Here is a 20233-nt window from a genome sequence, read left to right as displayed (position 1 = left end):
TTTTACAATTTGGGTTTGAGATCAGGTCCATTTGCTTTGAGATTGGGTCCATTTAAAGGCCTTATTCACATAGCAGAAAAACCCATGCAATTAGTTGTTTAAAGCAGTTTGCCCTCTTTACAACTGCAAGTTTAATCCTTTAGTAAACCTCAGGATATGGACATGTTAAACATTCAGACCAAGTAATATTTGTTTCATTAAGTTGGATTTTTCATAATTTTCTACAGTATTCGAGTCATTTCAAGGCAATCTGTTTAACAACTCACACTTACTGTGTTAGCTGTATAGCAGTTCTAGGTTCACAAACTTACACCACTGGTAACTGTATGTTGCTGTTGCTACCAATTCACTGACTCGGAACGGACCGAAATATGCCAGAGTAAACATAGCATTGAATAGTGAGCGATCGAAGTCATTATAACACACCTTTGCTAATTGCGAGATAATAACCGTCAAGACCTTGCGAGTGATTTGTGCCCGCGTATCAACCGTTTGTCGCGAGCCAGAACAGCCCTCAAGCATTTTCTTCACTATAAAAAATGTTACTTATATCGTACTAGCCCATGTATTTATGAATATAACTCAATCCAGAAATGTAGCTCTTGATAGATTTAGGTGATAGACCCTTTTCAAAACAATAGGCTACAAGGAGAACAACATGTTGTTGATCCGCGGGCCAATTGTTGTTTAGACTATATGCAGATCGAAAATTGTTGAACATAATCTTTTTATTTTTTAAATCCTCGCCCAGAGAAACAGTGCAACTACAATTGGAAATAATTCGAGAACAGTAATGTCACTAGTTACGCCCTTTTGCCGCCATAAATTAGGCCAACGAGCGTTACACCAGTGACCTTTAAAATAAATCCCAACAAGGGACAAAATTGTCACAAAACCAGGTTTTCATTGTGAAAAAAAAATCTGATAAAGGGAGAAAACTCAAACTGAACTTTTGAAATGAACAAACAAAATTAACCCCCTTTGTAAGTTTGTTTTTTTTAAAAATCTATTTTTAGTCGTGGCGACCTTGACATTGGAGATATTGACGTGATTCTTTCTTGCGACACACCGTCCCATGATGGTGAACAAATGTGCCAAATGATTTTAAAATCTCACAATGAATGACATAGTTATGGCCAGGACAAGCTCATTTATGGCCATTTTTGACCTTTGAACTCAAAGTGTGACCTTGACCTTGGAGATATCGACGTAATTATTTCGCGCGACACACCGTCCAATGATGGTGAACAAATGTGCCAAATGATTTTAAAATCTGACAATGAACGACATAGTTATGGCCCGGACAAGCTTGTTCCGCCCGCCAGCCAGCCAGCCAGCCCGCCCGCATTCGCCAATCTAATAACCAGTTTTTTCCTTCGGAAAACCTGGTTAAAAACCGAAACCAGACCCGCCAGCACTATCTGTAAACAATTCAGTGTCAACATGGAATATCCAGTATCGGTCATGGAAAACAAACACGCCGTTGTAATCGCACAAAAATGTCAACCACATTTCGAGGTCTTGCCTAACAGCACGTGTTATACGTATGCGGTGGAATGCTTTTGTTATGTCACAGGTGGTGTTAATTAATCAAAACGGGCGGCCGACTGGAATTGTCCTGCACACGAAGTTAAGAGACCTTATTAACGATTGCACTTGCTTTAGGTTTATTTATTTTATTTTTTTTTTGTTTCTGCACGATGTTGTGAATTTTTTCCCGTAACTCAACGATTTTTATTTAAGAATGCGGACTACTAGTTCTGCCGAATCTTATTCTAAGCCTAAGAACACGATTATTTCCGTGGGCCCTTCTGTTTTCTCCTTGGCTAACGGCACGTTAAGCTCGTGCATGCAACTGATAAACGAATCCATCACCTTGCGGCAACCTAGCTCAGATTTATCGCCACCCAGAAAATCGTCTAAATAGTATATAAGCTTGCCCGATGACATTTTACTCTTAACGCAGAATTTAAGGAATGAGGAAAACTGTTCAAATGTTTTGCAACTGACTGAAGCTCCGAATGGTAATGCTTTTTCCACATAAAACATACCATTAAACTGTATTCCCAGTATTTCGAAATCTTCTCGCCGAACTGGGAGTAGGCGAGATGCAATCTTAAGATCCATTTTGAAAAGTTTACAGTGTTGCCCTAAATCTTGAACCATGTGAACTGCCTCATCGAAATTTGTGTACTGAGCGGATGAGTATTTTTTATCAATGAAGTCATTAACCGAGTTACCCTCTGGAAAAGAAAGGTGATGAATCATCCTAAATTCACCTGGTGTCTTTTTTGGCACCAAGCCAACTGGGGAAACCATGAAATTAGAAAAAGGTTGTTCGCTGAAAGGCCCAGCCAACCTCCCCTCCAAAATCTCCTTATTTATCTTATCTTGAATTATGTCAGCATTTGCGATTGCAGACTTAAATTTTTTTACTAAATTTATGACTCTGGGTCCGTTATAATGCATTGAAAACCCATTTGTAAAAAACATTTAAAAGGTCATTTCGATCTGTAGAATTAAACGATGTTAAATATTCACGTAATATTTTGCTATTCACCGGCGATGGTGCGAGATTAAGTAGGTCATTACAGGGAAAGTTAATGCAAAATCTCCTGCACTTTATCGCGTCGCGTGCTATGGTAGATTGACGCATAAATCAAGAAAGCGTCCGACCACCGTTCGATGTTATGAATTTTATCCCTACACTCCTTAAGGCGCTGTTCAAGAGTGCCCTCTGCCGAAAGTTGCAAAACACTACCGTTACAAAAAGCCGATAATTCATAGGCACCTTTTAACAGTAAAGCCAAATTGACATATTCGCCTCTAGAAATTTGTTGTTTCAATGCGGCTGGCACGTGCGCAGCCAAGTCATCGTTTGATAAGCGCGTTAATTCCTGACAACTATATCATGTTTTGACCCTGATTAATAGCCGAAGCAAGAGATTGAACTTGTGTATTTTCGATTACCGGGAAACTTAGAGTTGATTCCCCGCTAACACCGCACCCCTCAACGTTACGTGTATTAATAGGAGGAACGATTTTAGATGCCCTTAGATCTATTATCTTCTCAAAATCAATAAAGCCTCTACCTGGTTCCGGTTGTAAGAGCCGGGTATCGTCCTCTCCAACCTCTTCCACATTTTCCGGTAATTTCAGCTTTGTTCCACGAGGCATTATTTCAGATGATTCGAGATTAAATTTAAATTAAGTTTGTTTACGATCCGAACAAAAGCACAGGCAGTTTGCAAAAGGCGGAATGACGTAATATCACGTGGTACGGAAATGCGTAATTTCATTGTTTTAACGAACTCAACCGAAGCATTCCGTACATAACGTTACATCCGTAATCCTATCTATAGAAACCAGCAAACAACATTCGTTTCCGCGAAAATAAATATTATTTATTTATATTCAGAAATTAATAAGTCTTATATTTCAAGGATCAATTAGTTATATAGTATTATTGTAAAATTAGATAAAGGGAGATATTAAAAAAAGAAAAACTAAAATATTTACTATGAAATTAAATATAATTTAAACATAAAAATAAATAAAATAGGGAGATAATAACTATGGCCTAAAGAGTTATGGTTCATGTTCACTGCACTTCTCCTAATTGCCATCTGTTTATAATTCTAATTTCAAGTAAATCTCTTCAGTAGATTAAGAGTTATGCTCCGGACAAAAATTATCTTTGAAGTTAAATAAAGGAAGATAATTAAAAAACTAAGGTAGATAGAGTTAATGTTCTTTAGTCACTGCACTTTTCCTAGTTGCCATCTGTTTTTATTTCAAGTTTCAAGTAAATCCCTTCAGTAGATTTAGAGTTATGCTCCAGAAAAAAAATTACTTTAAATTAAATAAAGGGAGATAATTCAAAAACTAAGGTAGATTAAGTTATGGTTCTTAGTCACTGCACTTCTCCTACTTGCCATCTGTTTATATTTTAAGTTTCAAGTAAATCCCTTCAGTAGATTTAGAGTTATGCTCCGGACAAAAATTTACTATGAAATTAAATAAAGGGAGATAATTCAAAAACTAAGGTCGATAGAGTTATGGTTCTTAGTCACTGCACTTTTTCTAGTTGCCATCTGTTTTTATTTTAAGTTTCAAGTAAATCCCTTTAGTAGATTTAGTGTTATGCTCCAGACAAAAATTTACCTTGAAATTATTTAAAGGGAGATAATTAAAAAACTAAGGTAGATAGAGTTATAGTTAGTCCTTGTTCCCCATGTCATACTGTGTGCCACAGACATGTCGACTTACTTGATATAGTCCTTGTTCCCTGTGCCATACTGTGTGCCACAGACATGTTGACTTACTTGACATAGTCCTTGTTCCCCATGCCATACTGTGTGCCACAGACATGTTAACTTACTTGATATAGTCCTTGTTCCCTATGCCATACTGCGTGCCACAGACATGTTGACTTACTTGATATAGTCCTTGTTCCCCATGCCATACTGTGTGCCACAGACATGTTGACTTACTTGATATAGTCCTTGTTCCCCATGCCTTACTGTGTGCCACAGACATGTTGACTTACTTGATATAGTCCTTGTTCCCCATGTCATACTGTGTGCCACAGATATGTTAACTTATTTGATATAGTCCTTGTTCCCCATGCCATACTGTGTGCCACAGACATGTTGACTTACTTGATATAGTCCTTGTTCCCCATGTCATACTGTGTGCTACAGACATGTTGACTTACTTGATATCGTCCTTGTTCCCCATGTCATACTGTGTGTAACACAGACATGTTGACTTACTTGATATAGTCCTTGTTCCCCATGCCATACTGTGTGCCACAGACATGTTGACTTACTTGATATAGTCCTTGTTCCCTATGCCATACTGCGCGCTACAGACATGTTGACTTACTTGATATACTCCTTGTTCCCCATGCCATACGGTGTGCCACAGACATGTTGACTTACTTGATATAGTCCTTGTTCCCCATGCCATACTGTGTGTGCCACAGACATGTTGACTTACTTGATATAGTCCTTGTTTCCCATGTCATACTGTGTGCCACATATATGTTGACTTACTTGATATAGTCCTTGTTCCCCATGCCATATTGCGTGCCACAGACATGTTGACTTACTTGATATAGTCCTTGTTCCCTATGCCATACTGTGTGCCACAGACATGTTGACTTACTTGATAAAGTCCTTGTTCCCTATGCCATACTTTGTGCTACAGACAAGTTGACTATATAGTCCTTGTTCCCCATGCCATACTGCATGCCACAGACATGTTGACTTACTTGATAAAGTCCTTGTTCCCTATGCCATACTGTGTGCCACAGACATGTTGACTTACTTGTTATAGTCCTTGTTCCCCATGCCATACTGTGTGCCACAGACATGTTGACCTACTTGATATATCCTTGTTCCCCATGCCATACTGTGTGCCACAGACATGTTGACTTACTTTATATAGTCCTTGTTCCCTATGCCATACTGCGTGCTACAGACATGTTGACTTACTTGATATACTCCTTGTTCCCCATGCCATACAGTATGCCACAGACATGTTGACTTACTTGATATAGTCCTTGTTCCCCATGCCATACTGTGTGCCACAGACATGTCGACCTACTTGATATAGTCCTTGTTCCCCATGCCATACTGTGTGCCACAGACATGTCGACCTACTTGATATAGTCCTTGCTCCCTATGCCATACTGCATGCTACAGACATGTCGCCTTACTTGGCTTAGTCCTTGTTCCCCATGCAATACTGTGTGCCACAGATATGTCGACTTACTTGATATAGTCCTTGTTCCCCATGCCAAATTGCGTGCCACAGACATTCAGCTGAGTTATCTGCTCCTCTGTTAGATTATTCACATCAAGAACCACATCTGCAACACAAAACAATTCAGACATTTCATTCACTTTTGAAGTATAGAATTTCCATGCCACTTTTTTCAGCTTAAGCTCATGATATTTTGAAGGTTTAAATGTATTGTCCAACATATGCATTATCAGTTTTACAACATAAAGCAGTGTTTTTTTCACTTTCGTTTCTCCGGTATTTGGCCCCATTCCCAATTGAAAAAAAGTATATATTTTTCCCAAATTGGACCTTAACTTTGCCAATTGATGGTTTTCGAACAAAATATTAAACAAATATTTTTTTTAGATCTCAACATTTAGTTCATCTCCCATCCATTTTTATAGCATTGAATACACTTTTATCATCAAATTTGAAGCATATTTTAGCAAAAAACACAACAGCCATACTAATTTCCCAATTTCAGTCAAAACGCCACACTTTTTTCCCAATCCAAAGGGACCCAACCCCACTCCCAAAATGGGGAGAAAAACAAGAAAAAAAACCTGTGTGTTATGTATCAAGCAGTACCGAGGTCAAATGTCTCTATGTCTTCTTCCTCTGACTCGGACCCCTCGCTGTCCGTGCCGGCTTTCTGATCCGTACTGTCCTCGTACTTGTAGGCGATAGCTGCCTTCTTGTCTTTAAGTCTGACATGGAAACACACATGTACATCAGTCAAAGCCAAACTAGGCGAATAAACCAGGTAATATCTCAAGAACAAGTTAGCATTCTAAAACAAAGTAGCCGAAACTTACAGATTCTAAGTGGGCATGTCAAATAGTAGTCTGGTCAAGACAGCCTCAAACAACGACTGCTACAAGCTTTTATCTGTCAGGTCATTGACAGCCAAGATCATGACGGCACAAATGACGATGATCATTATAAATTACTATTGCCATTCAAAACACAGAAATTGATATTTGTTTCACTTCATTATCACATATTCTTGTTAAACGAATAGGCCATAATGGATTTGGACAGTCCTGACCAGCATTAATCAGATAACAAGGCTATTGTCAAGCAATATGGTCCCCTACCGGTATAACTCCACCATTGTCAAAATTAAAAACAAGAGCACCGCCTTGCGGGTGCAGACCCCTCATCTATTTTCTTTTTAAAGGTGAACGGACTCTCATTTTCAATCACAAAGGAGGGAGGGGTGGAGTGAAGAGGGGTGTATAGTGTGGGGGTGTGGACATTTATTACATTATCTTCCAAAAATGCGAAAAAAAAATCGGGGGGGGGGGGGGGGGGGGGGGGGGTGCGATGGTTGGACGGTATTTCAAACATAAAATAATAAAAATAAATATTTGTGTTTTTTAACCGTTTCAAAAAAATAAAAAATTTGGGGGGGTGAGGTGGGGGGGGGGGGTATAGTGTGAGGGTGTGGTGGTAATTTGTGAGATGATCTTACAAAAAAAAAAAAAAAAATTTAGGGGGGGATTCGGGTGGGGAAAGGGGGGGTGGGGGGGATTCCTGGGTGCGATGGTTGGACGGTATTTCAAACAATTAATAGTTGTGTTTTTTAACCGTTTAAAAAAAAAATTGGGGGGGGTGGGGGGGGTATAGTGTGAGGGTGTGGTGGTCATTTGTGAGATGATCTTAAAAAAAATAAAAATAAAATATAATAAAAAAATAGGGGGGGGGGATTCGGGGGGGGGGGGGGGGGAGGGGGGGCACGGGGGATGGTTTGGGTGGAGTCTATTGTGTTATGTCAGGTAAGAGTAGTTTTGTCAAAGTATCAATCAAATCTAATCATAAATAAAGAAGTTATGGCAATTTTAGCAAACTTTAATAATTTGACCTTGAGAGTCAAGGTCATTCAAAGGTCAAGGTAAAATTCAACTTGCCAGGTACAGTAACCTCATGATAGCATGAAAGTATTTGAAGTTTGAAAGCAATAGCCTTGATACTGTAGGAATAAAGTTGACCTAAACACAAAACTTAACCAAATTTTCAATTTTCTAAGTATAAAAAGGGCACATAATTCTGTCAAAATGCACGCCAGAGTTATCTAACTTTGCCTGCCCAGTCCCCTCATGATAGTTAGTAAGTGTACCAAGTTTGAATGCAATAGCATTGATACTTTCTGAAAAAAGTGGACCTTAACGCAAAACTTAACCAAAATTTTCAATTTTCTAAGTATAAAAAGGGCACATAATTCAGTCAAAATGCACGCCAGAGTTATCTAACTTTGCCTGCCCAGTCCCCTCATGATAGTAAGTAAGTGTACCAAGTTTGAATGCAATAGCATTGATACTTTCTGAGAAAAAGTGGACCTAAACGCAAAACTTAACCGGACGCCGACGCCGACGCAGACGCCGACGCCAAGGTGATGACAATAGCTCATAATTTTTTTTCATAGATGAGCTAAAAATAAATTTTTTGTTGCCATAGCAACCAGAATTTTTGATGTAGGAACAAAATGAAATGACGTGCATAATCTCCATATTGCCATCTATCCATGTTTTCAGTTTCATGAAAAAGTATGAAGAACTTTTAAAGTTATCGCAGGATCCAGAAAAGTGTGACAGACTGACTGACTGACTGACGGACACACAGAGCGCAAACCATAAGTCCCTTCCGGTTTTACCGGTAGGGGACAATAACAATGCATAACCATTGACCAATCAAATAAACAGGACGATTCTGGAAAACCTGGGCTTTTTGTGTGTGCGTTAAGTGTGTGATTCTTCAAACATATGCATTATTCTCCATTTCCCAAAGTGCAGATCAATTATGTTAAGTTCAAGGTAGAAGACTCACACCTGTGCCCTTCAAGGTCTGCTAACTTCTGTTTCTCCTCCTCATTGTCCTTATTGATGGCTTAAAAATCCTCATCAATGTATACTCACTTCTGTTTCTCCTCCTAATTGTCCTTATTGATGGCTCCAAACAGCTCATCAATGTATACTAACTTCTGTTTCTCGACCTCCTTGTCCTTATTGATGGCTCCAAACTGCTCATCAATGTATACTCACTTCTGTTTCTCCTCCTCATTGTCCTTATTGATGACTCCAAACTAAGCATCAATGTATACTCACTTCTGTTTCTCCTCCTCTTTGTCCTTATTGTCCTTATTGATGGCTCCAAACTGCTTATGTATGTATACTCACTTCTGTTTCTCCTCCTCATTGTCCTTATTGATGGCTCCAAACTGCTCATCAATGTTTACTCACTTCTGTTTCTCCTCCTCATTGTCCTTATTGATGGCTCCAAACTGCTCATCAATGTATAATCACTTCTGTTTCTCCTCCTCATTGTCCATATTGATGGCTCCAAATTGCTCATCAATGTTTACTCACTTTTGTTTCTCCTCCTCATTGTCCTAATTGATAGCTCCAAACTGCTAATCAATGAATACTCACTTCTGTTTCTCCTCCTCATTGTCATTATTGATAGCTAAAAACTGCTAATCAATGTCATCAATGTATACTCACCTGTATTTCTCCTCCTCATTGTCCTTATTAATAGCTCCAAACTGCTCATCAATGTATACTCACTTTTGTTTCTCCTCCTCATTGTCCTTATTGATGGCTCCAAACTGCTCATCAATGTATACTCACTTCTATTTCTCCTCCTTATTTTCCTTATTGATGGCTTCAAACTGCTCATTAATGTATACTCACTTCTGTTTCTCCTAATTGTCCTTATTGATGGCTCCAAACTGCTCATCAATGTATACTCACTTCTGTTTCTCCTACTCACTGTCCTTATTGATGGCTCCAAACTGCTCATTAATGTATACTCACCTCTGTTTCTCCTCCTCATTGTCCTTATTGATAGGTCCAAACTGCTTATCAATGTATACTCACTTTTGTTTCTCCTCCTCATTGTTCTTAATGATGGCTCCAAACTGCTTATCAATATATACTCACTTCTGTTTCTCCTCCTCATTGTCCTTATTGATGGCTCCAAACTGCTCATCAATGTATAACTGGTGAAGTGCCTGCTCTTCTGTCACTGTAAATGTATTTATAACTGTAAAATCATCCATATATGAAATTGTACATTAATCTCTCTTTTAACATTGACAACTACTGTAAAATGATTATAATTAATGGTTCATTAATTTTCGTTGATTTTGTGGGCTGACCGATCCATGATTTTAACACAAACACATGGAAAAATGACCTTTCCAATTCCTCTTTTCTTTTTTTCAAAATCAGAAAACCACCAATTTACAAGTCCAATAAAGTAATTTTCTTTTTAAACCTAAAATTATCATGCCAAAAATACAAATGATTTTACAGAATTTGTATGTACGTGTCGTATGGGTTATAAATAATGTTCAAGTTCATTCTTCAGTGTCATAATGGTTGTACCATGTGCTGTTTTGAATTATGGAACCCTTGACAGTTCAATTGATAACAGCTAAATGCTTTTGAAATAATAATTGACCATGGTCTGTATGGCACAATCGCTAACTATATTGCCAAATATAATACCTTATGATAATTACCCAAACAATAGTGCTAGCACAAAAAGAGAACTTCCAAACTGCATTTATGTAGACAACTAAAGTGTGGATGAATAATAAATTGCGCATTGTTCTAGGAAAACTGGGCTTAAAGCATGGGAATAAAGTATAGTACCCTATTAGCCTGTGTAGGCCACAATCCACATTTATTATTGAGAGGAAGTCTCATATTAATTAAAATCCATTCAAGGTGGAAAGTGTTGTCCTGTAGACTACAAAGGCTTGTCTGGGGAAACACGCATGCATTAAGCCTGTTTTCCCAGAGCAAAGGCTCATGTTCAATTAAGTTAAATTACAAAGCTTTCGGCAGCTCAAATGATGGAGACTGTTGAGAAGATTGAGAATGTTCTGCACTTACGTCCGGCACATTCATTCTCCACCAGTATCCTATACCTCTCATAGTTGGCCTTTCTCTCGTCTGAAGCCTCCCCCTTGGTCAGTCTGAAATACCGTACTTAGCCGTACATTACACAAAATGGAGGAAAGTAGTTTTTAAATTAAGAAGACTGACTCGATTTATCTATTGAATAATTGGTTCATCAAGAGACTGAAACATGCAGTTATACAACGACATGGGTAACAGCAGAAATATAAATAAGCAAGCATCCAGGAGCAACTTTCCCCAACAATTTATGGTGGATCGTAGATTTATTAATACTCATATGTCATTGCAACAGACAGTGCTGAAAGAACAAGCAAATTCGTTGAATTGATATCCCCTGCCAAAAAAATAAATTTCGTGACAGAGGACACCTGGACAGACAAACGGGCTGACAGACAACAACAATTCTCAACAGTGTGCCAACAATCAGTGGAGTGTAACTTACTCAACAGTGTAAGATTTCTCAGGAGGCATGATATCAAGGTGGGCTCTCACATCAAACCTGTCAATCATGTTGCTGGTGTCACCCTGCCAGGGCATCCTGTAACACATAGGGACACATAAGAACATGATTCATGTGGTAAATCATCTGGGAATGTTGCAAAATGGTACTGATTAGAAAATGTAAACTAGCCAGAAAAAGAAACGTAACTAAGATGTATGTTATCAACATTTACACATTAAGACCCATACATACATACATACATAGTTTAAGGACTCTCTGTAATTACAAGACCCCTATATAGTTTGAGGACTCTGTAATTACAACACCCATACATAGTTTGAGGACTCTCTGTAATTACAAGACCCCTACATATTTTGAGGATTCTCTGTAATTACAAGACCCCTAACATAGTTTGAGGACTCTCTGTAATTACAAGACCCCTACATATTTTAAGGACTCTCTGTAATTACAAGACTCCTACATAGTTTAAGGACTCTCTGTAATTACAAGACCCATACATATTTTGAGGACTCTGTAATTACAAGACCCCTACATATTTTGAGGACTCTCTGTAATTACAAGACCCCTTACATAGTTTGAGGACTCTGTAATTACAAGACCCATACATAGTTTGAGGACTCTGTAATTACAAGACCCCTACATATTTTGAGGACTCTCTGTAATTACAAGACCCCTTACATAGTTTGAGGACTCTGTAATTACAAGACCCATACATGGTTTGAGGACTCTCTAATTACAAGACCCATACATAGTTTGAGGACTCTGTAATTACAAGACCCCTACATATTTTGAGGATTCTCTGTAATTACAAGACCCCTTACATATTTTGAGGACTCTCTGTAATTACAAGACCCATACATAGTTTGAGGACTCTGTAATTACAAGACCCATACATAGTTTGAGAACTGTTATTACACAACCCATACATAGTTTGAAAACTCTCTGTTATTACACGATCCATACATAGTTTGAGAACCCTCTGTTATTGCACGACCCATACATAGTTTGAGAACTCTCTGTTATTACACGACCCATACATAGCTTGAGGACTCTCTGTAATTACAAGACTCATACATAGCTTGAGGACTCTCTGTAATTACAAGACCCATACATAGCTTGAGGACTCTCTGTTATTACACCACCCATACATAGCTTGAGGACTTTCTGTAATTACAAGACCCATACATAGTCTGAGGACTCTCTGCAGCCAGGGATATGGCTGGATCCAGTGCAATCTTGCAAGTCTGGCCAAACACACGCACAAACTGGGCTGGGTCTGCTTTCTGAAAGTTTAAAAAACATCACTGAAAAATAGTGTTCCCCGGAAGCACCGGCAGCAGGCGCTTTCACGGGTTACATTCAATCTGGATTCCGGCTACTTTCCTCAAAATATCAATTATAATGGTACAAATACACCCATTGTATTGCTTAGTCTCCGGCTACTTTCAAAATATAACTGGCTTCCCAAATTTTTTTCTGGAGAACACTGTCTCAATTATTAAGCACAAACAATTAATATCCAAAATATACACAGGTTTTTTTTTCCACTTTTTGGGAAGATAGCCCATGGCTTTGGAATTGGGAATTTTATCGGCATTTTCATGAAATTGGGAAAATACATTCATTAGCCTTTTTTTCCACATGATAATTCCACTGATTAGGGAAATACTAAATTTGATATAACTCTTTATAATCATTCAAATTAAAAGAACAAAATCATATAATACTTTGTTAGATGTAATTGAATTGAAAAAAAATTATTATTTTTTTTTTAATTGGAAATTTTTTGCCACATTTTGGGGAAAAAGTATACTTTTTGGGATTGGGAACATAGCCGAATTTCGGCTATAAAATCGGGCCAAAAAAAACCCTGATACAATATTATGTCAAAACAAATAAATAATGTTTATATTGAACTTTTTATACTTTTTTATCCCCACGCTTTTTGAAAAAAAGGTGGGGATATTGTGGTTATCTCCGCCGTCCGTCCGTCCGTCCTGGCCACTATCTCCTCCTACACTAAAAGCACTAGAACCTTGAAACTTACACACATGGTAGCTATGAGCATATATGCGACCCTGCACTATTTGGAATTTTGATCTGACCCCTGGGTCAAAAGTTATAGCGGTTGGGGTGGGGCCGCGTCAGAAATTATCACTCATTTTTTTAGGTTATTTTACATTTACTTCTTTATTTCTACACCGATTCACTTCAAATTGATACTGGACCTCTCTTATGACAATACGGTCAATCTCAACCATGCATGGCCCCATTCCCAACCCTGGGGCGCCCCGCCCACATAGGCCACACCCACCAAAAATTTCCATTTACTATAATTTTTTCATTTCTACACGGATTCACTTCAAATTGATACTGAACTTTTGTTATGACATTAGGGTCAATCTCAACTATGCATGGCCCCAATCCCAACCCTGGGGCGCCCGCCCACATAGGCCACACCCACCAAAAAATTCCATTTACTATAATTTTTTCATTTCTACACGGATTCACTTCAAATTGATACTGAACTTCTCTTATGACATTAGGGTCAATCTCAACTATGCATGGCCCCATAACCAACCCTGGGGCCCCGCCCACATAGACCACACCCACCCAAAATTGCCTTTACTATAATTTCTTCATTTCTACACCGATTCACTTCAAATTGATATTGAACTTCTCTTATGACAATACAGTCAATCTCAACTATGCATGGCCCCATTACCAACCCTGGGGCCCCGCCCACATAGACCACACCCGCCCAAAATTGCCTTTTACTATAATTTCTTCATTTCTACACCGATTCACTTCAAATTGATACTGAACTTCTCTTATGACAATACGGTCAATCTCAACTATGCATGGCACAATTACCAACCCTGGGGCCCCGCCCACATAGACCACACCCACCCAAAATTGCCTTTTACTATAACTTCTTCATTTCTACACCAATTCACTTCTAATTGATGATGAACTTCTCTTATGACAATACGGTCAATCTCAGCTATGCTTGGCCCCATTACCAACCCTGGGGCACACCTAGGTCAAACATTCGGCGTGGGGATACGCGTCGGCCTCTGCCGCGCCATTTCTAGTTTCTTAATGTTATGATACCAACATTTTTCGGAAACACTTTTGGAGAAGAGATAGTGATACCTGTAAGATTGAGAAAATTAAAGTAGTTTTTTTTACCAAATTGAGAAATTTTATGACTTTTTCAACACTATGTAAGATTAATCAGCTCTAAATCAAATCAAGTTCTGTGATTAAAACACATTTTTGCACAGACCAATGTCACCAACTTGCCTTAAACAATATTTCAACATAGCATTAAATGAATGACTCTGTATCGTTGAATTATTTTAAATTCTAAAATCAGATGAAAATGAAGACATTAAACATACAATTTTCTCATAGAACTCTCTGCGTCGTTCTGCCCGTTTCTTGTAATCCACCATCAGCCCTCTTATCTTCTTCTCCTGCCGTCGCGCTTCGTGCCACATGATCTACGTTTACGAACTTAACACCAAGGCGTAACAGATCTGAAAATCCAGGATGTGCTTTAGTTCATTCTGCATACAATTAAAAAAGTATATTTTGTTACTACTGAAATCAGTAAATAGAAATACAATATTTACTTGTTTTTCTCGTACCTATGGTCACTTTACAGATTACAACATTTGTTATGAATTTGTGAATAACATAACAATAATATGACATCTCAAACTTGACAAGCACATCAACACTACAAAATCATTGAGCAAACTTAGTTAATTCTCAGCTATTTATTTTATACATGTATGCATTATATACTGCGTCTACACAAGTATTGCCAATTTCATGTAGCAAAAAAAATTATCAGGGGATAGCAATATGCGTGTTATGATATAATTAATACTTAGTTAAAAAGAAAACGGCGCAGAAATCATGTTATTATCAGCATTATGCAAGTTTCACAGCATGCTTGCCCTAATTCACAAAAAAATATGGAGGACTTCACACAAAATATTAAAAGCGCATTGATTTTAAACAGAAGGATTTAAGTATTTATGTACATGTAATTTGGTTGTTTCCTTAATTCAGTCAATACATGTTCAAATATCATGTACAAGTAATATAAATATTTGTTGGTTCACCAGAATAACAGCTTGTAAAACTATCGACCTAAATTCAAGTGGGAATAAAGCCACAGATATATAGCACTGACTGATTGGAGGTTGGTGTGTAGTTATGAGCCTATACTATATGAGGAGGGGAGTGTGTCCCAGATATAGCACTGACTGATTGGAGGCTGGTGTGTAGTTATGAGCCTATACTATATGAGAAGGGGAGTGTGTCCCAGATATAGCACTGACTGATTGGAGGTTGGTGTGTAGTTATGAGCCTATACTATATGAGGAGGGGAGTGTGTCCCAGATATAGCACTGACTGATTGGAGGTTGGTGTGTAGTTATGAGCCTATACTATTGTGTAGTTATGAGCCTATACCATATGAGGAGGGGAGTGTGTCCCAGCACCCCTACTTCATTAACTTACTAGACTTACTTAAGATGGGAATTTTTTATAAATAATAGCTACAACTTCAAGCTTGTGTTTTTACTTAAAGATATATATTTTTTGCGTGGTCTTGTTCAGGGAAAGCCAAAGTATACTCAAATCTGGTATTCTCGCAGTATTGCGTTTATGCCATCGAGTTTACAAACAATAATTTGCGTCCTATTTGTTAAATCTGCGAATAAAACATCTCTCGATCGCTGCCAATATCAAACACAAATTGGTATTTTTATGTCCAAAATGATGGAGCCATAATTTGAAGCCGAAATCAAGTAAAAGTCCATCTAGAAATGACATTTCTTCACTATTTCACAACATAATTGTGCACATCTGCTTGCAGGTGCTTGGGTCAGACATGGATGCACACCACTAATTTTTTTCATTCTTGTTTCAGTCAAACATTTGAATACGTCTAATTTAATTCATTTAATAACAAAATAACTAAACTGTGTTCAACAATTAAAGTGATATTCATATATGTTGTTTTTTTAAATTTAAATTACTCAAAATGATATCAACTTAATTGATTGTATCTTTTGATGGTATGTCAGATCTATGTTATTCGAGTTTGATTTACTATAAGTACTATCTATCCTATTTACTGCGGAAATACCAGATGTGATAATAGATAAGAATATATGCACTTGTGATAAACAACTTATTACCAGTAAAGTTCAATCTAGACATTAAAATTTATGGTTTTTTGTGATTAAAAAGAAATGCTGAAATGCAGTAATCATTTATGTGATATATAAAGATGGTGTATGATTATTCCTTTAATACCACAAGAATACAGTACCATGTTGGGCCACAAGTGGAAGTAATGTACCCTGGATAGTTAAACGATCCAGGGTACCTTACTGCAACCTGTGTGTTGGGCTACAGTACACTCCACGCGTTTTCCCCAATAAACGCGCTCCCTCCGCGTTTTTTTTCTGCTAGCGAGTGTTCACGCGGCGTTGAGAGAGCGAGGTGAACTCGATAAAACGCTCGGCGTTACGCCGCGTTCGCTAATTCCCGCGGCGTGTATTACTTTAGCCTAGTCGGTAAATGCAGAAAATTTCCGTTCTTATCAGTGACCGCCGCGCAACGCCGCGTTAGCAGTGTGCTTCTGGGCATGCCAAAAAAATAAAAACATTGTTATAATAAATTGTTTAAAAACTGTAGTACATGTACATCAGGGATGTATAATCTATTATACATCCCTGTGTACATGTATAAAAAAGATAATTGTATATAGAAAATTTATACGTATAAAAATTATGTTTTTTAATTCACAGGTACGTCTACAATATGAATGAAAATAAGACATTTGACAAATTAATATTTAAATCATAACACATATAAGACAATAATAAATGTTCCGTAAAATTTCCACATGAGAATAATAATTAGTAATCCGAAACACACTACGATTATTAATGTTAACACGACGTTTACAAATGCTTCCAATATACAGTCATCATGTATATTTCCTGACAAAAGCGCGCGAAAATTATGCTGTAATGTACAAGGTCAAGGTATACTCCTGCCGCGTGTATTGATTTTTTTATACAAACTTTGTAGCGCAGAGAACATTGAATTTTGGTTGATTTCGGTTAAAAGTTTCTTTGGTATTTTTTAACAAAATTATATCGCGAATAAGTTGATATTTCCTCCAAAATAATTTTGAATCGAATACGCCGGATTTCCAGTCCTTACACCCCCTGGACGTTACACCCCTAGTCTTTACACCCTCTAAGCCTGGACATTACACCTCCCAAGATGTAAACATAATTGATTAGGTTACTAAGGTGTGATCACACCTACCATGGGGCACACTTTACTTGATTAATGATGTTCCTGCTTTAATGTGTGTCCAATGGGGGTCTGTCCAAGTTTTTTTTATTGTTTGTTTGTCTGTATGTCTGTCTTATTGATGTGCAGTTTTAATTAGGAAATATAAAAAAATCGTGTCGAAAACATTGTTCTTTGATCTTTTCAAATAATTGGTTAATTGATCATGGCAAAAGAATATCAAAACATCAAAGGTAACAAAGTTAATAAAACAAATACTCAATGCAAATTGTTTTTACTTATTGTCCCAATATATACCAGAACAATTTTAGAGAATATCATACTTTAGGTATACACTGTTACTATGTCAAAATGCCCCCAAAACAAAAATTTTGGTGTATTGATTCAAATTGTAAAAAAAAGCGCGTTAATAGTTCTGATTTTGCTGTTTCATGTGATAATTGTGGATTATGGCAGCATATTAGATGTGGTGATACCGAATATAAAGTATAGAAATTGTCTAGAATTGTGAAAACTCACAAGCAGGAAGTGTATATACTGTTCAAAGTGAAGTGGGATTTCTTGGCAATATTATTTTAGTTTTTTTTAATCAATCATAATTTGTATTTTATTTTCAAAGTTATTTCTGTCTGTATATTCCTGAAAAAAAGTATAAATGATTTAGATGCATATTATTACATTATGGTGAAATAAAAATAAATGTATAAATTTAAGATTGTGTTTTGTTTATTAAAAATATTTTTTTATTTATCATTATTTTTATTTTATTTTCAAAGTTTTTTCTGCCTGTATATTCCTGAAAAAAGTATTTATGATTTAGATGCATATAATTACAGTCATTCTGGTGAAATAAAAATTAATGTTTTAGATGATGGCTGCTCAATTAAATAATTTGAGCAACCATTAATCTCATCAGTGTCATCTTACATGACAAATCCAATTAGTGGTTCATTAGTTGATTACACCTTTCTAATCTAATCAATTTCTTGGGAGGTGTAACGTCCAGGCTTAGAGGATGTAAAGACCAGGGGTGTAACGTCCAGGGGGTGTAACGACTGGACACCATACGCCGAATCTTTATCGTTACGGTATTTTAGTAGAGTAATTATTTAAACAGTAATTGTACTGTAAACTGATTAAAGAAGACATCTGGGCAGAACTGGATTTTAAGTGTTTGACGTTATGAAAACACGCAAAGCTTGTCTACTGACCTATTGTGTAGTCTGCTGTCTGCGGTGTTTTGACCAAAGGGATTAACATGTGTGAATGTCACTCTGCCGATTTGGTCCATAATTACTGGTAAACATTGTTTTGAATGTCGACGCAACAAGAATACAACTGTGAATATTAAATGCAACTATCAACTCAATAGTTACCACCTTTTTTTAGCAATCAATGGAATAACCTAACTTCAAAGAGAAAATAAATGCATTAGCGAGCAGAGAATTGACTTTGTTCCGACAATTAAAACCATTCCTTATGCATTCGTTGAACGTGTTTACTTGAGTAAGTTATGCCTTTAGACAGGAAGCGGCTTTTCTTTGATGACGTCAAACTGTCAATTCACACAGATTTGCGAGATTTTTAGGGTCCTTGGTCATTTGTTTACATGTTCAGTATAGAAAATCACCTGCTAACATGAAAACTTTGGATTAAATTATCAAAATAAAAACAATGTTGCAAACTGTGTTTATATTAATTGGTAAGTATTAGTTAAAAGACGACGTTTTGTTTGTCGTAAATCAACGAGTTTTCTATACAACAACTACTTCTACAACCACGTCAGGATCGATCTATCTTGGTTGTTTTTTTTAATTGTAAATATTATACTACATGAATATGTATGTACTTGTAAAAAATGTAATTTTATTTAAAAATCAGGAAGTCAAACAAAATTAAATTGATCGTTATCTCGTAAAACGCGGAGTTTCCCCCGCGTTGCCAAAGCCGAGGGTCGCCGCGTCGGATTATCAGTTTTGCCGATCGTTTACCTCCGCGTCCAAAATCATGCAAACGCCGCGTCTCGCGGGATTTTCTTAATCTCCCTCCAGGTCAATCCCCGCGGAGTATGGAGGGAAATTGGTGAAAACGCGTGGAGTGTACTGTACCTGAAGTGAAGGAAACCCTAGTCTTATTTATAAAACGCGCAAAGAATTTAGAGATACTTTTTATATGGGCTAAATTCTTTGGAACGTCTTATCGGGGAAAAGTCAATTATGTGGTGGACACCAGAAAGTTTAATTTTCATCAAATTGCGTAAAATTGCAAAATAACATTACCAACTCATAATGTTTTAGTTCTGAAGTCCATTTTTATCTCAAATATCTTTGAATTGAAGTTAGAAAGGCATAAATTCTTCAGTTAAACTTCTGCTTAAATCGCAAATCAATCACTGACCTGTCTCCATGTCATCAAACTGATTTAAATATGAACCAATCAGAAGAAGGCATTACGGTGTAACGTGTACACGTAATTTTATTTAACATGAGCACTTAACACCGACTTTTACCTAAGTAGATCTAGTATGCTCATTTTTGTCGATTTAATAAGCATATGTTCAAAACAGATATGGTGCAGTTTCTATTCACTCTTCTAAGTTTCAGCAACTTTTTATGCATGTCTTTTTCGCACCTCTGTCTGTGTTGTTTTATGTACTTATATTCTACATTACATAGGATGGTATACTGTACGATCTGTATCACTA

General features: G+C 37.2%; 1 protein-coding gene across 2 annotated transcripts in view; it reads right to left on the bottom strand.

Moving 5' to 3' along the window:
• LOC127873701 (CLK4-associating serine/arginine rich protein-like) overlaps positions 1-20233 on the bottom strand; it is a 41950-nt gene that overhangs the window by 20780 nt on the left and 937 nt on the right. For both annotated transcript variants that reach the window (XM_052417648.1, XM_052417650.1), the window contains exons 2-8: positions 14583-14720; positions 12364-12461; positions 11158-11253; positions 10689-10771; positions 9729-9813; positions 6379-6497; positions 5779-5875 (exon numbers count right to left, since the gene is read on the bottom strand). In XM_052417648.1, coding sequence (XP_052273608.1) covers positions 5779-5875; positions 6379-6497; positions 9729-9813; positions 10689-10771; positions 11158-11253; positions 12364-12461; positions 14583-14681 — 677 coding nt within the window. In that variant the 5' untranslated portion in view covers positions 14682-14720. The remainder of the gene's footprint in view (positions 1-5778; positions 5876-6378; positions 6498-9728; positions 9814-10688; positions 10772-11157; positions 11254-12363; positions 12462-14582; positions 14721-20233) is intronic.

Source organism: Dreissena polymorpha, chromosome 3 (assembly GCF_020536995.1).
Source record: "Dreissena polymorpha isolate Duluth1 chromosome 3, UMN_Dpol_1.0, whole genome shotgun sequence".
Lineage (NCBI taxonomy): Eukaryota > Metazoa > Mollusca > Bivalvia > Myida > Dreissenidae > Dreissena > Dreissena polymorpha.
Note: the sequence above shows the minus strand (reverse complement) of the source record. Positions and strands in the feature narration are given on the sequence as shown.